The sequence below is a fragment of the Chrysemys picta genome, chromosome 18 (genome assembly GCF_011386835.1).
Source record: "Chrysemys picta bellii isolate R12L10 chromosome 18, ASM1138683v2, whole genome shotgun sequence".
Lineage (NCBI taxonomy): Eukaryota > Metazoa > Chordata > Testudines > Emydidae > Chrysemys > Chrysemys picta.
This window is the reverse complement of record NC_088808.1, coordinates 22,121,172-22,141,393: the sequence shown is the minus strand read 5'-3', so window position 1 is coordinate 22,141,393 and position 20,222 is coordinate 22,121,172. Positions and strand designations below refer to the sequence as shown.

Below are 20,222 nucleotides of genomic sequence, written 5' to 3'. Positions count from 1 at the left end.
TTAATCAATCCTCACAAATACTCAATTGAGGGAGATAATTAAATATTGTCACCCCTAACCTACCTTTTTTCCCCCTCACCAGATAAAGAAACTGGGACTTTTAGAGGTTAACCAATTTGTTGAATGCCACATAACATGTCATTGGCAGAGGCACAATTAGAACTTGGTAGCTGGTTGCACCCAGCACTGTTCTTTTAGTTCATTAGACCTCTCTGCCTGGTAATTTACTTGAGTGATTTTAAGTGCATGCAGAGATATAAGAAAATGTAAACATATCTGCATTTTTTGTGTGTGATTGATTATTTAAATAAAGTCACAGCCATAACTTGGCCAAATTGCATGTAATCTCACCCTGTGTACCTTAATATATAGGGATCTTGCTTGTAAATGAAACAACTTCTCTAGATTCTGGGGAGCATCCAGATACAAAGATGCTTTTGTTTTCTATCCACTTGCAAAGGGCCTAGATTGGCAGTTCCTGACTGAGCATCTTGTAATTTGAAGTAGTGAAGCACTAAAGTGGGTCTAAAATATTATCTTCACACTGTATAATTTTGAAAGTTTGTAACAATAATCGATGAATTGCTGGCTGACATTAAAATGACTGAGCCAATCTATTTATAGAGACCTGATCGTTTTAAAGAACATAAACTGGATTCATCTTGTAAATCAATGCATATTACTGTATGCAAACATACTATGTAAATTAAACTAAATAAGACCTCATTTAAATGTTAAGGCATTATAGGAAAAGTGTTGCCTAAAGATTGAATACTCTTCTGCTTGTGAAAACTGGGGAAGGATCTAATTGTTCCCTCTTCTTATCTCAGTTTGATGCCATGTACTTTGGGGTATCAGACATTGCAGTAATAAAATGATTTGTAGCGCAAGAGTGTTCAGATGGATCATATAATAATGTTTCTGGATTAAGAAAAAGATATAATTTATGTTATAAATAACATTTTAATTCTGTTTGTGACCATGGAAAACTGAAGTAGAGAATACATTATAATAGTAGGTGGATCGAACTGTTTTAGTCCAGGAAAGTTAATTCATTTAGAACTCATGAATGTTTTTTTCAGTGCGAGGTTTCATTTCCTTTGGTGATTTGTGACAATAGTCCTGCATTGTCTACCCACTTAAGTACTTTCCCCAAATAATTAATTAGAGATATTTTCTGAGCTGTTAGGATAAACATAGGCAGGTAACAAGGAATACAAAGATGAGACTCAGAAGGCTTGAGCTATTGAATGGAAGTTGTAACAAGGTAGAAAGCCTTTCATCTTCTTGATCTCTGGTTCAGATTCATTCCAGAAGGATAGTGCCCAAAATGGGTACCTTCTATTAGATATCTGGTGGCCTCTGCAAAATGAATTGGGGGCTCTCAGGTTAGTTACTAGTGACCACTGGCAGGGCCGGCTCCAGGGTTTTTGCCACCCCAAGCGGCAAAAAAAAAAAAAAAAAAAAAAGCCACGATTGCGATCTGCGGTGGCAATTCGGCGGGAGGTTCTTCGCTCCGAGTGGGAGCGAGGGACCGTCCGCCGAATAGCTGGACATGCCGCCCCTCTCCGGAGTGGCCGCCCCAAGCAGCTGCTTGGTAAGCTGGTGCCTGGAGCCGGCCCTGAACACTGGTTCACCTTACAAAAATACTGTCACAAATGAGGTCTGTTGGAACTGCCAGTTAATGCTAAAGCAGATAGTACTAATAATACATTTTAATTTCTAAAGTGCTCAGAACCCAAAGGCCTCTGCAAACAAAAATGGGGCCCCAGTTGCCCACCTCCTCAAGAACAATATTTCCCACAAACCATTAAACAAGCTAGACACGAAAGAAAGCTTTGCTACTTACCAAGGAGAAAGGCACAAACGTGTTTTGACTCAGCATTCTAAACTTGTGGGCCTCCAGCTAGACAGTTCTTTGCCCATCTTCTCAAGGCTGTGCCTAGGGACAACAAATGGTCTCTCAACTAGACTTTAAGGTTTTGTAAAGTAAGGACCAACTTCTGCCTTCAGATACATGTATGCCACTACGACTAAAATCAATGAGAGTTCCACATTTATATCTGTGGGCAGTATGTAGCCCTAAAATATAAGTGTGAGGACCCTTGAGCGTAGACAAACTGCTCTCTCACCCCTAGAGATCGGGGACCAAATACAGCTCCCATTGAAGTCAATGTGCCTGCTTACTCCAGGATTGAATTTGTCCCTTTTCTTGTAGAGCAGCTTTGTGGCATGTTGATAGGGAAGCTTGAAATGCTGCTGCCAATGCTATATGTATTCTGTGATAAGGAAGACTTTGCTTTCAAGAGAAGTCAATCCAGCACCTTTTATAAATACTAAATTCTTTGAAAAAAAGTGGAGAGTAGAGGTCATTGTCTATGCAAGTAAAATGCTTTTAGCTACAATACAAGATAAGTATTAGGAATTTGAGAGCTAGAGCAAATTTTGGTTAAAAAGATCTCTTCTATGATAAAACAGAAGGCAGAGCAATTGGCAAGCATGTCATTTGTAATATGTCTTTGCTGTAGGCCTGCAAGATCCTGGGTTCAAGTCCCACAAAAGGATTTCAGCTCCTAGTCAATGCTGAAACTGCAGTGCAGTATTAGAGTTGCTGCAAAGTGGCCCTGTCCTTTGTACAAGATGTTAAATTGTGGTCCCTTTTGCCCATCTCATGTGACCATCCAAGTGCAAGGTGACACATTTTAAAAGATTTTCCAAGACACAGATAGAAAACCCCATCACTGAGTCAATTAAGAATAGACTGGATAAAGCACCAGAAGATGTAGTGAAGGGAATATACTGCACTGGCTATATTGATGGCTGCTAACACCTGTAGGGAAATGCTCCTGTGCAAAGGCATGGATGATATACCTGATGGGGAGGAAAAGACTCAGGCAATAGGTAGAGGTTGGAAGACCACAATGAGGAGAAAGCGTGGTGTTGGGTTACTTCTGGGTGGCAGTGAGCTACAAACTCTGATAATTTTTGGTCCTGGTTACCTGAGGGATGCTCTTCTCCCAGTGTGCTCTTGTTGCATTTAAGCCTAGCTAGGATTCTGTGGGTAATATTCCATACATTTTGACCACTGGGAGTTATACACAGGGCATTCTCAGTGGAGTGCCATTGATTTTGAGATTTGGTTTCTCCCTCTCTTCTGTGAGAGCTCACATGCAATGACCTTTTAGCACACAGTGAAGATGTGTGTCTCTTTATCCAGTTTTCAGGTTGGATATATTAGGATATGTATCGGAATGTATTTTTAGAATATGTATTTAGGATTGTTAGAATATGTACTTAGACTGTATTGAAGAGAGCCTTTTTATGTTGGTTTAGTCAATATGTTGTGACTTGTAACAGTACATCTTTACAAGTGTAAAAATAAAATCATTTGTCTCATCATTAATCCCCCTTAGATTAAAGTTGAGCAGTGAGATCAGAGTTATTTCTAAACTCCAGCTTTAGATTTTCTTCATAATAGATCCCCCGACAACCTCACCCTAAGCAAAGGAAATAGCGCACAGAACAGCTGGGCCAGCAGTGGTGCAGATGCATATATGATGTGTAGGTGTTAGCTAGTAACCCAGCAACAGCTGAAGTTAATTTTCTTCTTGGGGATGATGCCACACAGTCATGGCACAGGAAGTGAGAGAGTGGTGCACTAATCACCTTCTCTCAGTTCAGTATTCTTGGCCTTGCTCTCCTGACCCCCTTGCTCTGAGTTGCTAGTCGATTTCTTCCCCTTTCAGGTAATTTGCTGAGAGCTTGTTGTCTAGAATTAGAACTGCTCAGTGTTCACGTGTGAAAATTGCTGCAGGATTTTTGCTTTCTACAGCCTCTGATCTTTGTTTGTTTATAACCAGTTTACCTAGAGAAGAGAAAAATGGGGCTTTTATACAATGCAAAGGTGTCACTGAGTTTTGATGGAAGGCAGTCATTACTGACATGTTCTTTTTATTGGACCTGAATAGTGCTGCACATAATGAAGCAACAGAGAGCCTCTCCAATGAAATGTTGATTTGTAACTGGAGACCCTTTAAATAGTTCTGCCCATAGTAGCATTTTTAGCCATTACGTTTTAATTTTATGACGTTATCTCTTTATTGTGTTAGCTAGGTTGGTACTAGATGAGCAGCCTATCCCAGTGAGCTGGGGGAAATGAGACTGCTGTGAAGGAGACCTGGTACATGCACACCCAGCAGTGGGACAGTTTGCACTGACATGATAGTGGTGGGACTTACAATGCCATAGAATGGAATCCTTTGTTGGATCTTTCAGATAGTGACAATGAAGTGAAACTGAGGCAGACAAAAGAGACCAGAGCTCTGTTCTTTTTCCCAGACCTTAATCATCTCTGCCTCCAAATAATAACAACTTTGGGTGCCAGAGGTAACTGGTATTATTAAAGTTGTGTTCCTGGTAGTTTTGTAGATTCCCTGGTAACCATATTGACAATAGAGGATCATTCTTATCTTGCCCCTTTCACCCTTCAAATGCTTTGCATAACTATGCATGGAGATCAATTCACCTACCTCTAGGGTGAAAGGTAGCAGGTGTTAACAGCTCACAGCACTATCACATGATAGTTTAGGAATAGAAGTGAAGAAGAATATTGTATTTCCATTTTCAGATAGGCAGGATCTTCTTAACCAAAACAAACTGTGCCCAGAAAACCTAGGCTAATACCATCACTCTTTCAGAAAGTGTCATCCACATCATGCCCCATCATGTCAAGCCGGGTACTGGTTCAGCATTTTATTATTATAATTTATTATATGTATTTCTGTAGTACGTAGGAGACCTAGTCATGGGCCAGGACCCTATTTTGATAGGTGCTGTACAAACCTAAGACACAAAAACAGACCCTGCCCCCAGGAGCTTACATTTAAATAGACAAGACAGATGCAGGGTAGGGGGAAGGGGATAACACTAGGGTGACCAGACAGGAAGTGTGAAAAATCGGGACGGGGGTGGGGGGTAATAGGAGCCTATATAAGAAAGACCCAAAAATCAGGACTGTCCCTGTAAAATCAGGACATCTGGTCACCCTAGATAACACACAAGTGGAGTGAATAATGTGATGGCAGCAAACGTCATGTTAGTTCCATGATTTTTTGGGGATGTGTGGGGAGTTAATTCAGGGGGGATCAGCTGAAGGGAAAGGGTTGAGGCGGACTAAGAAGGGGGTAAGAGGAGTGCTGCTGAGGCAATGAGACTGCGAGGGAGGGAGAGGGTTGGAGCAAACAGCTAATCAGCACATGCCAGAGAGAGTCCACCCCAAACTGTAGAGACTTCTCTGAAAGTCCACTTGTCCCTGCTTTGGCTTTTCTGCCTTGGCCAGGGTCCATATCACAAAACCCACCATCTCTCTTAGCATTGTTGATGGCAGGTTGTGCAGAAATGACAGACTGAATTGGCATTGAGAGTGAAAAACCGGTTCACCCTGGAAGTGGGTCCTCCATGTCCAGGTGGAAGCACATCAGTGGAGTATGTTTGGACGCTTGCTCTGCCACTGTTCATGCTGTCCCTAGTCTTTGGATGAACGCAGGGCTGACATTCTCAGAGCTGATAATCCAACATTTTGACAAATGTGGAAATTCACTTTAAAATTAAAAAAGAAAATGAGATACAGTCTTGAGTGTTCAAACCTACATAAAAGTTGTCTGATTGTCAGAGGTGCTGAGAACCCCAAACTCCCATTCATTTCCATAGGAGTTATGGACATTCTGTAGCTCTCAAAATCAGGGCATTTAGTTTTGTGCTTAAATATGAATTTAGGTGCCTACCTTTAGGCAGCAGATTTTGAAAACTGGCCCATATCTCTTTACCCACTCATCTAGTATGAGTATAAAGGTCTCCTAAACCAGAAATCCTTTTTTCCTTCTTGAAACTTAGCTCAACTGAGGTTTTTTTTAATCTTCTAATTTTGAACAAAGTTGCTTGTATGTTTTTTTTCCAGACCAGAATGAATTTTTACATCCAAGTTACTATATAAATTCCTGAAAATAGCTTTTAATGATAAAGATGCTGACAGAATCATAGTGGATTGATACAATGTCTCACAAGGTACAATTACTGTTTGTGCTGCAGATCTCAACTGTCTGAGAATGCATCAGACACAAAAGATGAACTATTGGAACCAGGATCAACAGACCAATTGGAACATGATATCAGCAAAAATCCAGAAGCCAGCTTACCCTCCCTTTGTCTCAAGCAAGTGTTTCCAAAATATGCCAAACAGTTCAGCTATCTGCGACTGGTGGACAGAATGGCTGCATTGTTTATCCGATTCCTTGGAGTAAAAGGGACAATGAAGTTGGGACCAACAGGTTTCCGAACATTTATAAGGTTAGTAGTAAAGGATTTAAGATCTCCCAGACCTATCCAATAGCACTGCTATTCTTGTGTTTATGTGATAGAATAGTTAAGACCAGAGAAAACATTTCCCCCAAAATCCTACTGAACAATTGCACACTCTTCTGTATTTTCTTTCTTGTCATTGCTGATTACTGAAATAAATACATGTGTATAATACAAAAGTTTTCTTCTTTTATAGTCAGTCTACTGCTCTGATTCCTTTAGTGATCGCATCATCCAGAATTAGAGAACACACTTGTTTGCATGGTAGTGAACTGTGCTGTCACAAGCATGGGGTTGGGGGACACCCTTACCTGAATTCTTGTTAATAGGAACAAGAAGAGAGTTCCCATTTTCCCCCGTTTGTCTTGGTATTATACAAGGAAAGAAAAGGAAATGGCTAATAGGTGACATTGTCATTGGCAGCTGTAAAAATTGTCATTCCTTAAATTGAGGATTGTCTCTTTAAAGGAACAAGCAGCTTGAGCAGAAGGTCTCAAAAATAAAATCTTGGGTATTTTTTTCATACCAGTGTCCTTTGATGTAAATGAGGGAGGAAGAAAGTGCGCAAATATCCGAGTTCTGAACAGAATTATGACTGAGCGGAATGTTTTCCAAAATTTAGCACCCAGTATCAAAAGCTCTTCAAAATGAAAGGACAATGTGGTAATCTTTCTGTGTTTATCTTCCTATGCTTTGATACAGCTGAGTTTCCAAAGCTATTTGGCTGGTGAATTTAGTGTTTTGTAGTTGCTAACAAGCCTTTCTCTCTGGGAAATTTTTGTTTTAAATTCTGCCTCATTATAAACTAATATCTTAATCGTATTTCCTTCTCTGAAAATACAGTAGATATAATCTGCAGGAGCAATATAGTTGCACTATATTCTGGCAATACTGACACTAACCCGTACCTCCCCAAACAGAACAGAGTGGGAAAATAAACATAATTATACTCTGTCTTAATTCGTTTTCACAGTGTCCATCTCTTGAAATGTGCTACACGAGTCAGCAGTTTGAGTGAATTATGCTAATATCTGGCAAGCCCCATATTTTTTTCTTCTGGTAAAATGGGGAATATCTAAGTATATTTATCTCATTTTTCCTTAACTATGTAAACCCCTTCCCCTAAATCACTGTCTCACTATGCGCATAAAAACAGTGTACGTCAGCATTTATTAAGTACCCTTTTTTGTAATTGGATGGTGGTGTACTTGCAGTCTGTGACAGCGGCAGTAGCTGTCATGGAAATTGTTGTCATGCCACAAATTGAGGAGTATCCATTTGGCTGGGGAACAAGCTGTAAGAGCCGAAGGACTCTAGTTTTGTATGACTGTTTTCCTAAAACAGTTAAACAGGAATCTAGAATTTATTCATAGAGCTGACTCCTCAGTTTAGTTTATTTTTTTTAAAGCCCCCATTTTGCTTTAACTTGTTCCCTCTTGCTCCATTTTCCAGCTCTTCAATATGCATGTTTGAGCAACTGAGACTCCCTTATACTTGGCTGGAGCAGGTGTGAGAAGGCTGGAGGGAGGGTAAAGGGGTGTTCAGAGTAAGGGAGTCTATTTTACACCTCCTGATGCTGAAGTTGACCTGTCCTCTCACCCCTTTGGGAAACTCCTGCCTGCTCTTTGGAAGAGTTAAACTCCACATAAAATGATTGTGTACCTGCCTGTGCTGCTTTGAAAACATCCAGCTAAATGTCCGTCTGGATCTGCTTATACAAGCTGCAGTTGTGAAGTGTTTAGGCTTGTCACTCAATTCAGCTGGCGTTGTGGATTGAATCTGTTTGGTATAGACATTATTGAAGAGTTATTTTTTCCTCCCATATTTGTATGTGGGAAAAACAAGTTCTGGAACAGTGTAGCAAACGTAATTCAGATATCACAAATGAGGAAAATAATAGCATTGGAGACAAAGGTAATTTCCTTTTACAATACTTGTTGTTTAGGTATGTGTTTAGCTTTTTTAGAGAGGTAATAGATCCTTAAAAGAGGATGGACCTGTGATCCAAAGCTTTATTCAGTAGGAACACCTGAGCCTTTATTCCACTGCCAGTTGATGGTCTCTAACAAATGTTAGTATTTTTCATAGTCCAGATCTACTTGTTTAATTGCCAGTAAACCAGAGGAATGTGAGTGTGTTTGGATTGAGACATTGTGAAGAGGAGCTATTGAAGCAGGGTGATTTCCCTAGCTATGGGATCAGACCCTGCTGTTCCCAGCCAGGAGGGAGGCTTTCCAAATGCTGCTCACTGATACACTGTGCACTAATGATTTGCACTGGGCAATTGCAACTTGCAGTGGCAGGGAATTCAGGTGCACTCTTAAAATAGAGAGATCCTCTTTTTATCCAGATGCCCTTAGCAGTCAAGAATTAATAAAAACAAATAGAGTTATATAGATTACAGATAGAAAAGGCTGGGGGGCATCTGCTCCATCCACAGGATTGTTCACTACAATGTATTTTTTACTGTTGAATCCAGCCTTGATTTAGATACCGTGGTGACGAGCATAGTATAAATGTCAGGATAGATGGATAGATATTCCTCTTAAAGATTATTCCATAATTCTTCTTCTTCTTCTTCTCCTTGTCCTTGAATGTTGAACTTCCGAAGCCATTTTGCAGCAGCCTCATTGGCAAAGTACAGAGCCCTCAGACCACCATCAAATCTTGTCAGAGGGCGTTCGTCAGTGATGTGTGATATTGTCTGCCTTTGGCATGTGGGATCTTCTCATTGGCCCCAGGCATGAAGGCTAGTTGCACACTGACCTGGCCCATTCAAAATCAGTTCAGAAGGACCCAGGAGAGATGTGGCAAATCAAAGCCAGGTACAAGCATGGTTGGGTCAGTTATTAAGAGACTGGTTTCTGACTTCAGCTGCAGACCATTCTTCATGCCACATAGACATTGGAGAGAAATCTGGGCAGGGCAAGTGGGCCCACAATAGGTGCCTAACATACCTCACTGCAGGAATGTCTTCCTTCACGTTCTCTGGTGTCTCTTCAATTCAGCTCTAATATCAGTAAAATCTAGATTTTTCTCAGAGTTCTCCAGTCTCTATGCCCTTCTTCCAAGAATCCTCTAGTAAATTTATAAGAGATTCTCTTCTTGTTGCCCATGTCAGAGAATTTGCTAGATTCCTTTCTTCAAGAATGAAATGGAAGGTACATCAGTGTATAGGTATTATGTGAGCAGGTGGTTACAAACTGTCCTCACAAGTTGTAGCCAATCAAAGCTTTATCTTCTTCCAGTGGGTTCAGTTTATTCACAAAAGGAACTCAAAATGAAATACTATGAAATACAGCCTAAGCCCATGCTTGGTTGCACCTAGGGTGGGCAATTGCACCTAGAACAGCTCAACCCACACCCTAGATCTCCTTTACCTCTAAAGAACCACTACCATCTTTCTTACAGCTAGGTGGGTTAAGAAGCTATTTGGAAGTGTGAGACAGCAAAACACATGTAATATTTTCCAGCAGAAGCATCTCTTTGCAGGATCAATCTCTTAGATACTGCATGTAGCTTTATACAGGTATTTCAAATGGATCAGTGAGTATCATTCAGTGATAGACTCATAATAATAACTCCAGGAGGGTAGAACATAAGAGTGGCCATATTGGGTCAGACCAAAGGTCCATCTAGCTGAGTATCTTGTCTTCCAACTGTGGCCAATGCCAGGTGCCCCAGAGGGAATGAACAAAACAGGTAATCAAGTGATCCATCCCCTTTTGTCATTCCCAGCTTCTGGCAAACAGAGGCTAGGGACACCATCCCTGTCCATCCTGGCTAATAGCCATTGATGGACCTATCCTCCATGAGTTTATCTAGTTCTTTTTTGAACCCTGTTATAGTCTTGGCCTTCACAACATCCTCTGGCAAGGAGTTCCAGAGTTGACTGTGCATTGTGAGAAACAATACTTCCTTTTGTTTGTTTTAAAGCAGGGGTGGGCAAACTTTTCGGCCTGAGGGCCACATCTGGGTATGGAAATTGTATGGCGGGCCATGAATGCTTCCGAAATTGGGGGTTGGGATGCAGGAGGGGGTGAGGGCTCTGGCTGGGGATGCGGGCTCTGGGGTGGGGCTGGGGATGAATGGTTTTGATTGCAGGAGGGTGTTCTAGGCTGGGACTGAGGGATTCGGAGGTTGGGAGGGGGATCAGGGCTGGGGCAGGGGGTTGGGGTGCGGGGCAGGATCAGGGATGCAGCTTACCTCAAGCTGCTCCCGGAAGCAGCGCCATGTCCTACACTGCAGCGTGGCCAGGCGGCTCTCCGCGCTGCCCTGTCTGCAGGCACTGCCTCGTCTGCAGGTGCCGCCCCTGCAGCTCCCATTGGCCGCGATTCCCAGCCAATAGGAGCTGCGGGGTGGGGGAGGTGCTTGGAGCGGAGGCAGCATGCGGAGCTCCCTGGTTGCCCCTACATGTAGGAACTGGAGTGGGGACGTGCCCCTGCTTCCAAGATCTGCACAGAAATCCCCCAACCCTGCTCCCCGGCGGGAACTCGAGGGCCAGATTAAAAGGTCTGATGGGCCGGACGTGGCCAGCAGGCCGTAGTTTGCCCACCCCTGTTTTAAGGGGTAGCAGTTTGTAACAATTGGTCAAGCCATATTTTTGATGAGAAATAGTAAGTGGATTTTTTTGGTTATTCATAGATTCATAGATTCTAGGACTGGAAGGGACCTCGAGAGGTCATCGAGTCCAGTCCCCTGCCCTCATGGCAGGACCAAATACTGTCTAGACCATCTCTGATAGACATTTATCTAACCTACTCTTAAATATCTCCAGAGATGGAGATTCCACAACCTCCTTAGGCAATTTATTCCAGTGTTTAACCACCCTGATAGTGAGGAACTTTTTCCTAATGTCCAACCTAGACCTCCCTTGCTGCAGTTTAAGCCCATTGCTTCTTGTTCTATCCTTAGAGACTAAGATGAACAAGTTTTCTCCCTCCTCCTTATGACACCCTTTTAGATACCTGAAAACTGCTATCATGTCCCCTTTCAGTCTTTCTTTTCCAAACTAAACAAACCCAATTCTTTCAGCCTTCCTTCATAGGTCATGCTCTCAAGACCTTTCATCATTCTTGTTGCTCTTCTCTGGACCCTCTCCAGTTTCTCCACATCTTTCTTGAAATGCGGTGCCCAGAACTGGACACAATACTCCAGTTGAGGCCTAACCAGCGCAGAGTAGAGCGGAAGAATGACTTATCGTGTCTTGCTCACAACACACCTGTTAATACATCCCAGAATCACGTTTGGTTTTTTTTGCAACAGCATCACACTATTGACTCATATTTAGCTTGTGGTCCACTATAACCCCTAGATCCCTTTCTGCCGTACTCCTTCCTAGACAGTATCTTCCCATTCTGTATGTGTGAAACTGATATTTCCTTCCTAAGTGGAGCACTTTGCATTTGTCTTTATTAAACTTCATCCTGTTTACCTCATACCATTTCTCCAACTTGTCCAGATCATTTTGAATTATGACCCTGTCCTCCAAAGCAGTTGCAATCCCTCCCAGTTTGGTATCATCTGTAAACTTAATAAGCGTACTTTCTATGCCAATATCTAAGTCGTTAATGAAGATATTGAACAGAGCCGGTCCCAAAACAGACCCCTGTGGAACCCCACTTGTTATGCCTTTCCAGCAGGATTGGGAACCATTAATAACAGCTCTCTGAGTACGGTTATCCAGCCAGTTATGCACCCACCTTATAGTAGTCCCATCTAAATTGTATTTGCCTAGTTTATCGATAAGAATATCATGCGAGACCATATCAAATGCCTTACTAAAGTCTAGGTATACCACATCCACAGCTTCTCCCTTATCCACAAGACTTGTTATCCTATCAAAGAAAGCTATCAGATTGGTTTGACACGATTTGTTCTTTACAAATCCATGCTGGCTGTTCCCTATCACCTTACCACCTTCCAAGTGTTTGCAGATGATTTCCTTAATTACTTGCTTCATTATCTCCCCTGGCACAGAAGTTAAACTAACTGGTCTGTAGTTTCCTGGGTTGTTTTTATTTCCCTTTTTATAAATGGGAACTATATTTGACCTTTTCCAGTCTTCTGGAATCTCTCCCGTCTCCCATGATTTTCCAAAGATAATAGCTAGAGGCTCAGATACCTCCTCTATTAGCTCCTTGAGTATTCTAGGATGCATTTCATCAGGCCCTGGTGACTTGCAGGCATCTAATTTTTCTAAGTGATTTTAACTTGTTCTTTTTTTATTTTATCTGCTAAACCCCTTCCCATTAGCATTCACTATGTTAGGCATTCCTTCAGACTTTTCTTGCAAAATCCAACTGATTGAAAAACATATATAGCAGCTTGTTAATCCTGTTGTTTTCAGGATATTGATATGAAGTTGAACACATTGAATGTTCAGAACTTACTTAGAGGTGTGGCAGTATCCACAATACTGGATCTGCTCACTGCTAGTTCCTATCAGAGCTGGTGTCCGAGTGCTCTGAACAAATGGGAAGGCTGGTTGTACACGTGACGTTGTAAGTGAGAACATACAGGACTTTCTCCATTATATAGCCCATGTATATTTAACAAGTGCTGGTTTGATTGATATCTGCAGCAAGCTAGGTGGCCATGGCTTTCAGCTGAGCTCTGTGTGCCTTCATAGTTGCCCACCTGGCCTGAATAAACTCTTTATCCCAGTTGTCTTCCCACCATTTGGCTAACTTTGGAAGTAATCAGACTTTTTCTTGATCTTTATTTGGTTTATATTTAACAGGAACTGCAAGCTGAGTAACAGCAATTTTTCAATGGCTTCCGTGGATATTCTGTACATCGATATCACAAGAAGGTGGAATAGTATGGGACTAGACCAAAGAGAATCAGGTAATTCCATTCCATACTGGGAGAGTATGTAAGTTTCTGTTTCTAGATAGCTTTTGCCCTCATAAGTGCACACTTAGCTTCCACTAATATTTGTGGGAACGGTGCCTCTGCATCTGACTGCAGAATTTGGTCCATTAGTTCTATACTAGCTTCCCTTCATGTGTAGGGTAGGTCATCCTTGTTTTCAGATCCTCACTGGACTTGGGTTTCACAAAGCCTCTCTTTTTGTGCTTGCAATTTTGTAAGTGTAATTTTGGTTTTTGGAGGTGCATTTACTGTCATCTGCACCTGCAAACTCATCGGGTGTTTGAAGGCACTTTGCCTTCAGCCTTGCACTGAATCCAAGGCACTCACCAATAACCTGTTAATGCACATGCTGAAGTGCCTTACATTTATGTTCACATAAGCAGATGCTGTGATGCCTCATCCAGGCCCAACAAATCCATAGTATCCTTAATAACACCAATGAAGTCTCCATTCTAGCATACCGTGGTGCACCCTGCATTCAGACAGTAATTCACTCAGCTAACAAAAAAAGACATCAATTCAAGAGCTCCAAACAGAGATGTCTAGCTGCTTTGTTGGTCACTTCTGCTCCCCAATTGGGTATTTTTGGTAAAATCCAAGTACTGCATTCATTTACTTTTCAGATGGCAGGTTCCACCCTACAGCTCCTCATTCTCTGTCCTTGGATTTGTGATGAGCAAGGAATGTATGATGCATTGTAACAGGAACTTACACTACATCTCAGCTGTTAAATTGGCTCCAAATGTAAATGATATCAAAAAGCTTGTTTTTTTTTAAAAGAGAAATTCATTAAATAACAAAATTCACTGGAGCAGCAAGGTAGGTGTTCCTATCAAGGTACTGCAGATGGCAGCTAACTTACTACAGCTTTGTTGGCAATTGGGAGCGAGGCTTAAATCTGAACCTTTGAGGGTAAGTATTCATCTTAATTATCATTTTAAGGGCTAAGAGTTCTCATGTTTTAAATGAGTTCTGAAATTTTGCTGCTGCATTAAGCAAAGAAGAAGAAAATAGAAAAAGAAACCCCATCTCTAATGCTGAATATGTGTGGTAGCAGAAACATGCCTTTTTTGATTACATTATTAAATAGGGAAATTGATCAGTAGTAGCAGAAGGAAGCTGTTTTTCATGTTTATTGCTTCAAACTAGCATTGCCATCTGGCCCGTTGTTAATTCTGGATTAGTTTTTCATGTTTTGTTTGCATCTTAAATTACTGTGTATAAGCAAAATCTGTACAGTTTGCTCCTGTAATGGTGCTAGCACAGATTGTTGGTTTGTTTATCAGTGTTTCTCTCCCATCTCCTTGTTCTGGTCAGCAAAACAAAGAGAGATTTATTTTCTTTACACTCCAACTAACAACATCCTCCTCCTCTCTGGCTTCCCTCACACCTCCATTTCCTCCTCTGGCCCACACAAAATGCAGCGGCTGAGATCATCTTCTCACTCCCCCTCTACCATCTACCCAGGTTCAAGCTTCTTGTCTTAATTCTGTCCCTTCCTGCTTAACCAATCTGTTCTCTCCTTGTGTTGCTGCCTCATCCTCTGGGCTCTATTGATTATGCCAGCCTCAGTTGCCACTTGTCTGCTCCGTCCACCACTGCCTTCCCACTGTCTCCGGATGACACCCTTTATGCATGACAATGATCAGTTACACTGCTACCCTCTCCTGTGTCATATCCCTTCTCAAAACCCACTTTTGCCATGATGTCTTAAAGATATCAGCAAATGTTTAGTGGCTAGGCTGAGTGCAGATGGGGAAAGTCCTGATTTATCTATATAGTTAGAAAACTAGCACCTCCCCAACAAGTGTCCCTAAAAATATATCCATTTGATTGGCTCCCTCACTCCCCTTCCCGTGTTTCTTGTCTGCTTAGACTGTCAGCTGCTTGGGGTAGGGGGAGTTCCTGTCTGTGGGCATGTCCAGTACTGTGAGCCATCCCGGTCCTGATTGGAGCCTTGGGGAGCTGCCATTCTATTAAATAATACAAATATTTGCTTAGTCTCTTCATGTTGTTCTGGCTGGACCTTAAGGGCTAATTCAGTTCTCATGGAAGCAGATACTACTTACTGAAGACTGTGGAGTTGCAATTGCTTATACCAGTTCCGAGTTTAGCCCTAAAGCCGTGGGGGCTTGATAATGCAGGAGAGTGATAATGGGATATGGAGCCTTTCACTTCTAAGGTACTAATGGGGTTTAGCCCTTTAAAGTAGGGGGTTTCATGGTACATGATTGTAATTAAGACAGACCATTCAGTCTTTCCCAGCCTACTCCATCTTGACAATCTTGCACTGGAATGTGTGTGGATAAATAGGACTAGAGGCCAAACTATTCCAAAGTGACTAGTGATTTTGGGTGCTCAATTTGAGACCGAGAGTGGATTCTCAGGACACTGGGGAAATCTGGCCCCTCTTGGGTGTCTCAGGTTAGACACCCAAAAATCATTAGTCACTCTTGACACTCTTGGCCAGTCTGGCACTTTTCCCAACTAATGTCCTGTCATCTTTTCTTTACGTGGGCTTTAGCAGTGAGAATTTTGTTCCTTGCTCTGCAGAATTCCCTTATCTAAAGCAGAGTATTATTACTATGTATTACTCTTATTAAACATTTATACTGCAATAGTGTCTAGAAGCCCCCAGCAGGGTTAGAGCCTGATAGTGTTATGTGCTGTATAATCTCCTATAAAGTCACAATCCTGTCCCAAAAAGCTTGTCATCTAAGAATACAGTTCCCCTCAGCTTTGCAGGGGCAGAAGAGTTGGACCTAAAATGTTTATACTAGATTGCTACCTTTTATTCCCACCAGTATCCGCTTTATACTTTGTCTTACTCTACATACCAACCATGTACAATAGACTAGTTTTTGGTATATCTCACAAGTCTGTTTTGAAGCTCTAAAGGGGCCTCTTTATGCATGCATAGAATTTTCAATAAGCTTAATGAAACTTATGTGCACACAACAAGGGAAGAATAAACTCCTTATGTCTGATACTTGTCTGAATGAAGATAAACCTGCATGGAGGGGAGCTAGAGCTGAACAGACTCCCACGTAGGCCCCATAAAGGAAGCGAGAGTGTTAAAAGGCCAATTAAACCCCCCACATTTAGAAAATGATTACATTTATTTTAAAAATGACTTTTTTCTCTATTAGAGTTTTACTGTGTACTCGGGACGCTGATGAAACTGAACAGTGGGTATCTCTAAATAGCTTCTCTGCTGCTCATGAGCCAATCTAATTGTCATTTTTATTAAAAATGTTAAAGGCTTGGGTTTATAATGTCCTCATGTCACTTTTGTTGTGGAAGTGGAAATGTGAATGACAGTATTGTCAACCAAAGCGGTTTGGAACCCCTAACGGTACACAGGCAAACAAAGCAAAAAAATGATGTGAAACTAGCCATGCCGAGACAGTTATTAGATGTAAGCGCTCCTCATCAGTCATGTTCCGGGGTTTGTGGCATATCTGCAGCCTCTGTTGAGAAACAAAAGTGCAGAGCACCCGGGGGAGGTCTGCCCGTTGGGTTTTATACCTCAGGAGCACGCAGAGTAGGCAGCCACGAAGAGCAATGGGCCAAAGTCAGTCAGGATGTAAGCCGCAGCATAAATTCCACATCAGGTACAAACTAATCCTGAAATGGATGTAAATGGCAAAGCAGAACAACTTGTACCCAGTCTAGTGAGTGTAGAATTACTGAGACGCTCCTTCAAAGTGGTGGGAGGGTGTGAAGAGTTGACATTACATAATTTCCTTCTCCCCCTTTGCCTTCATGCCTTGTACCATTCTGCCCTAGTGCATGGAAAACCCTTCCTTATTTTGATCTCTTCTACAGACTCACTTCTTCCCTGAGGTCCATATGGCACACACAGAAAAGTACTGGATCAAGAGATAAACCATAAAGTCCTTCCTCTGGCTCTCCCAGGGCCTCTTATCTTTCTGTGTCTTGTCTTGTAGTCTGTAGGGCCTTGGCGACAGCAACAGTCTTGATGCTTGTGTTTTGTAGAATGCTAACCTCAGTGTCAAATAACAGCAAGAAAATGGAGCAGGGAGCCAATTTTATCCTATTCTCTCCCCTGAGTCGCTTGTTTTGCTACAACCACCCCCCTGCATGGAACTCAGCCTAGTTTTGCATATCCACCAAATGCCATCAGTCAGAGTGAGACTGCTTTGTCATTAAAACCCACTTTCGAACTTCTTTACGTCCAACTTGTGATTTTAAACCACTGTTTAAATAAGTTCTCAATTTGACTGAGAGGCTTCGTGAGAGTTGCATCTGTTTCCATGGGCTGATGACTTTCCAGACGCAATCCGTTAGAGTCAGCTTTAGAGAAGGGCCACTCTAGGCTGAAGACAAGAAGAGCCTGTAATAACAAAATATTTACAGGCTCCCACTTCCCAGTGAGAGATGAGGAAGCACTAATCCAAGAGAGAGAGTGTGACGAGAACCCCCTCCTCCTCCTTGAGGAGAGCTCAAGTTTGATGTACCAGAAATCTTGGAGTGGAGTTTCCCAGGGCATTCTGTCACTTAGACTTCACCTTCTGTTGAACAGTCTCTGTCAGGCAAATTAGAAATTGCTCACCTGGATTTTTTGTTTAAATAAAAAATATGGCAGCTGAAAGGGAGTCAGAACAACCCCAGGGCAAAGGCTGCAAACAAGGTTTTTCCGAAAGAACAGCGCTGAACCCCTTGAATCCAAAAGCCAAATGAAAAACGTTTGTTAGGGTACGAGGGTTTATTCCTGGCTTCATCACTGATTTGCTGTGTGACCCTTGGCAAGTCACTTAGCCTCTCTGTGCCACAGTCTAGTGGTCTGTAAAATGAGAGTATTCATATTTACCTTCCACACAGTGGGGCTGTGAGGTTTAATCCTTTGCTTAACTCGTTAAAAGAAATCTACCAAAGTTTAATGTCCAGATTTCATCTGCCCTCTGTATGTTGTTATGTTTTCTGTTTTCTTAGTTTGCAAGTTTTTTGAGACAGGCACTATGTCTTTGTGTACCTAGTACAGTAGGGCCCTCGTCCTGATGAGGGCAGTATAAGTAATGAATAACAATGATAGGTTTGAGGGTCTCCAGTGAAAGGTACAGAGTCTGATGCCAGCTGGGGCAGGATTCAATACAAACTCCATTTCTCAGGCTCAAGGACTTTCTGTATAAGCTGTCCCATAGAATTCTTTGAAAGACACGTATTCTAAACAGTGGTATATTAACATGCTCAATATATTATTCACCTGATGCTTTTTGTGGCTTTACACGTAGATCTTAAAAGTGGTTTCATCTCCCTTAAACAAAAGTCTCCAATGTACCACACAGATGTCTGCAGTATAAATCATATTGTTTAGCCTTGAAAACGGACCATTGTATTCAGCTGACTTGTGCCTATTCTAAGGGTTGCTATGTGTTTATTCCCTCTGCTTATATAATGGTGTTTTTGTAACTTTCTTTCAAAGGAAAACAAGCGAACTGAAATCTCAGCATTTTCCTCTTTCCTGAGTGTGGCACTTATCTTTTGCTCCCACTAAAGGGTAGACTTTCTTTTATGTAATTACTTTTTTCCCATGGTGAGCAATGGTAATAATAGATTTGAGTACACATTGATAACCCATGGGACCTAGAGTTGAGTGCACACACATAAATCATTGGGTTGACTTTGGTTTTAACATTTTCTATATTTAAGCATAGAGGAGGGTTTTTTTTCCTCAAAAATCTTTGCAAAATTCGTTTTCCGAATTGATTAACTTACAATTTTGTACTAAATGCTCAGCAAATTACTGCTGCACCATTAAATGACTTTGCAATATCGGACAGTGGAGATGCTATTATGATGGCTGCATTTTCTGCTATTTAACGCAAATTGCATTACGTATTTTCCTGCGGTCACCAAAGAAAATGATTTGCTTATGAGAAGGTTTGGCTACTAGAGATAGACAATAGTTTTCTTCCGTTAATTCTTGTCTGGATTAAGCTCTGTAAAATAGGAAACAAAGCTGCTTGCTCTTGTGTACCCTCAAAATATTATTATTATTTTTATTATTATTATTATTATGCGAATTTATATGGCACCCATCACCATGGCATCTGAGCATGAGGCTCAAATGGAGAAAATCAAGGGACCCCTGCTGTCGACTGTCTTCTTCGTATGCCAGTATTAAAATAGCCAGCCCAACACTGTTGCTTGGTATCCTTTGTTATGTTCCTCTCCAACGTAGTAGATTAAACTCTGCTGGGTACATTTTGTTTCTTTTGTGGTTGCTGAGCACACACAACTCCAGTTGGGAGCTGCTGGTGCTCAGCATTTCTGGGAATCACCAAAATTGTCTCAGCTTGGACACCGCAGAATGGAAACCCCGGAATCAGTGGCCCCTTTTGTAAAATTTGGCCCTTGGTGAGCATTTTGGATTCAAATGATCACTTATGAAAAAAGCAACAGAATGTGGGCTACGTGCTGAATGTTACACCTGTGTTTACACTAACTAGCCTCTGGATTATGTAATCAAAGACACATTGCTTTGTGCTAGTAAAAAGGGTTGGAGACTGTCGATAGGTAATGTGAGCTTATATATTTTAAAAATTTTCAGAAGTTTTTATCTTCTCTGTTTGAGTATCTAAGATCACTTTACCTGTTAACGGTCTTGCCACCCTTTTTTATTAGTGGGAGACAAGGTTTGCTTTCCTCAATAAATAATTAAGAATGCTGCAAAATATGTTTCGTAACTAAACAAATCACTTCTGCATAATACATTTTAAAAACATGAGCAGTCAATCGTATTCTACACACCCAAAGTCCCATGAGACAATCACAATGAACGATGAGTTGATGCTGTGACATCTTCAGCTAAATTAGCAATACTCTAGGCAGTGTGTGTCTGTATTCTGGTGAAATATAAATTACATTGTTTAATGGGAGGCCAGGCTGACCTTTCAGTCTGGACTAGCCTCAGCTTGCTAATCACCATTCGTAGTGAGCTGGCTTGTCTGTCATTTAATGAAACG

The 20,222-nt window shown here is 41.6% G+C and overlaps 1 protein-coding gene across 15 annotated transcripts in view; it reads left to right on the top strand.

The window, feature by feature from the left end:
- The window catches only part of TTLL11 (tubulin tyrosine ligase like 11), a 210,164-nt gene that overhangs the window by 123,762 nt on the left and 66,180 nt on the right, over nt 1-20,222 (top strand). For all 15 annotated transcript variants that reach the window (XM_042854406.2, XM_065572107.1, XM_065572108.1 and 12 more), the window contains 2 exons: nt 6,088-6,345; nt 13,100-13,206. In XM_042854406.2, coding sequence (XP_042710340.2) covers nt 6,088-6,345; nt 13,100-13,206 — 365 coding nt within the window. The remainder of the gene's footprint in view (nt 1-6,087; nt 6,346-13,099; nt 13,207-20,222) is intronic.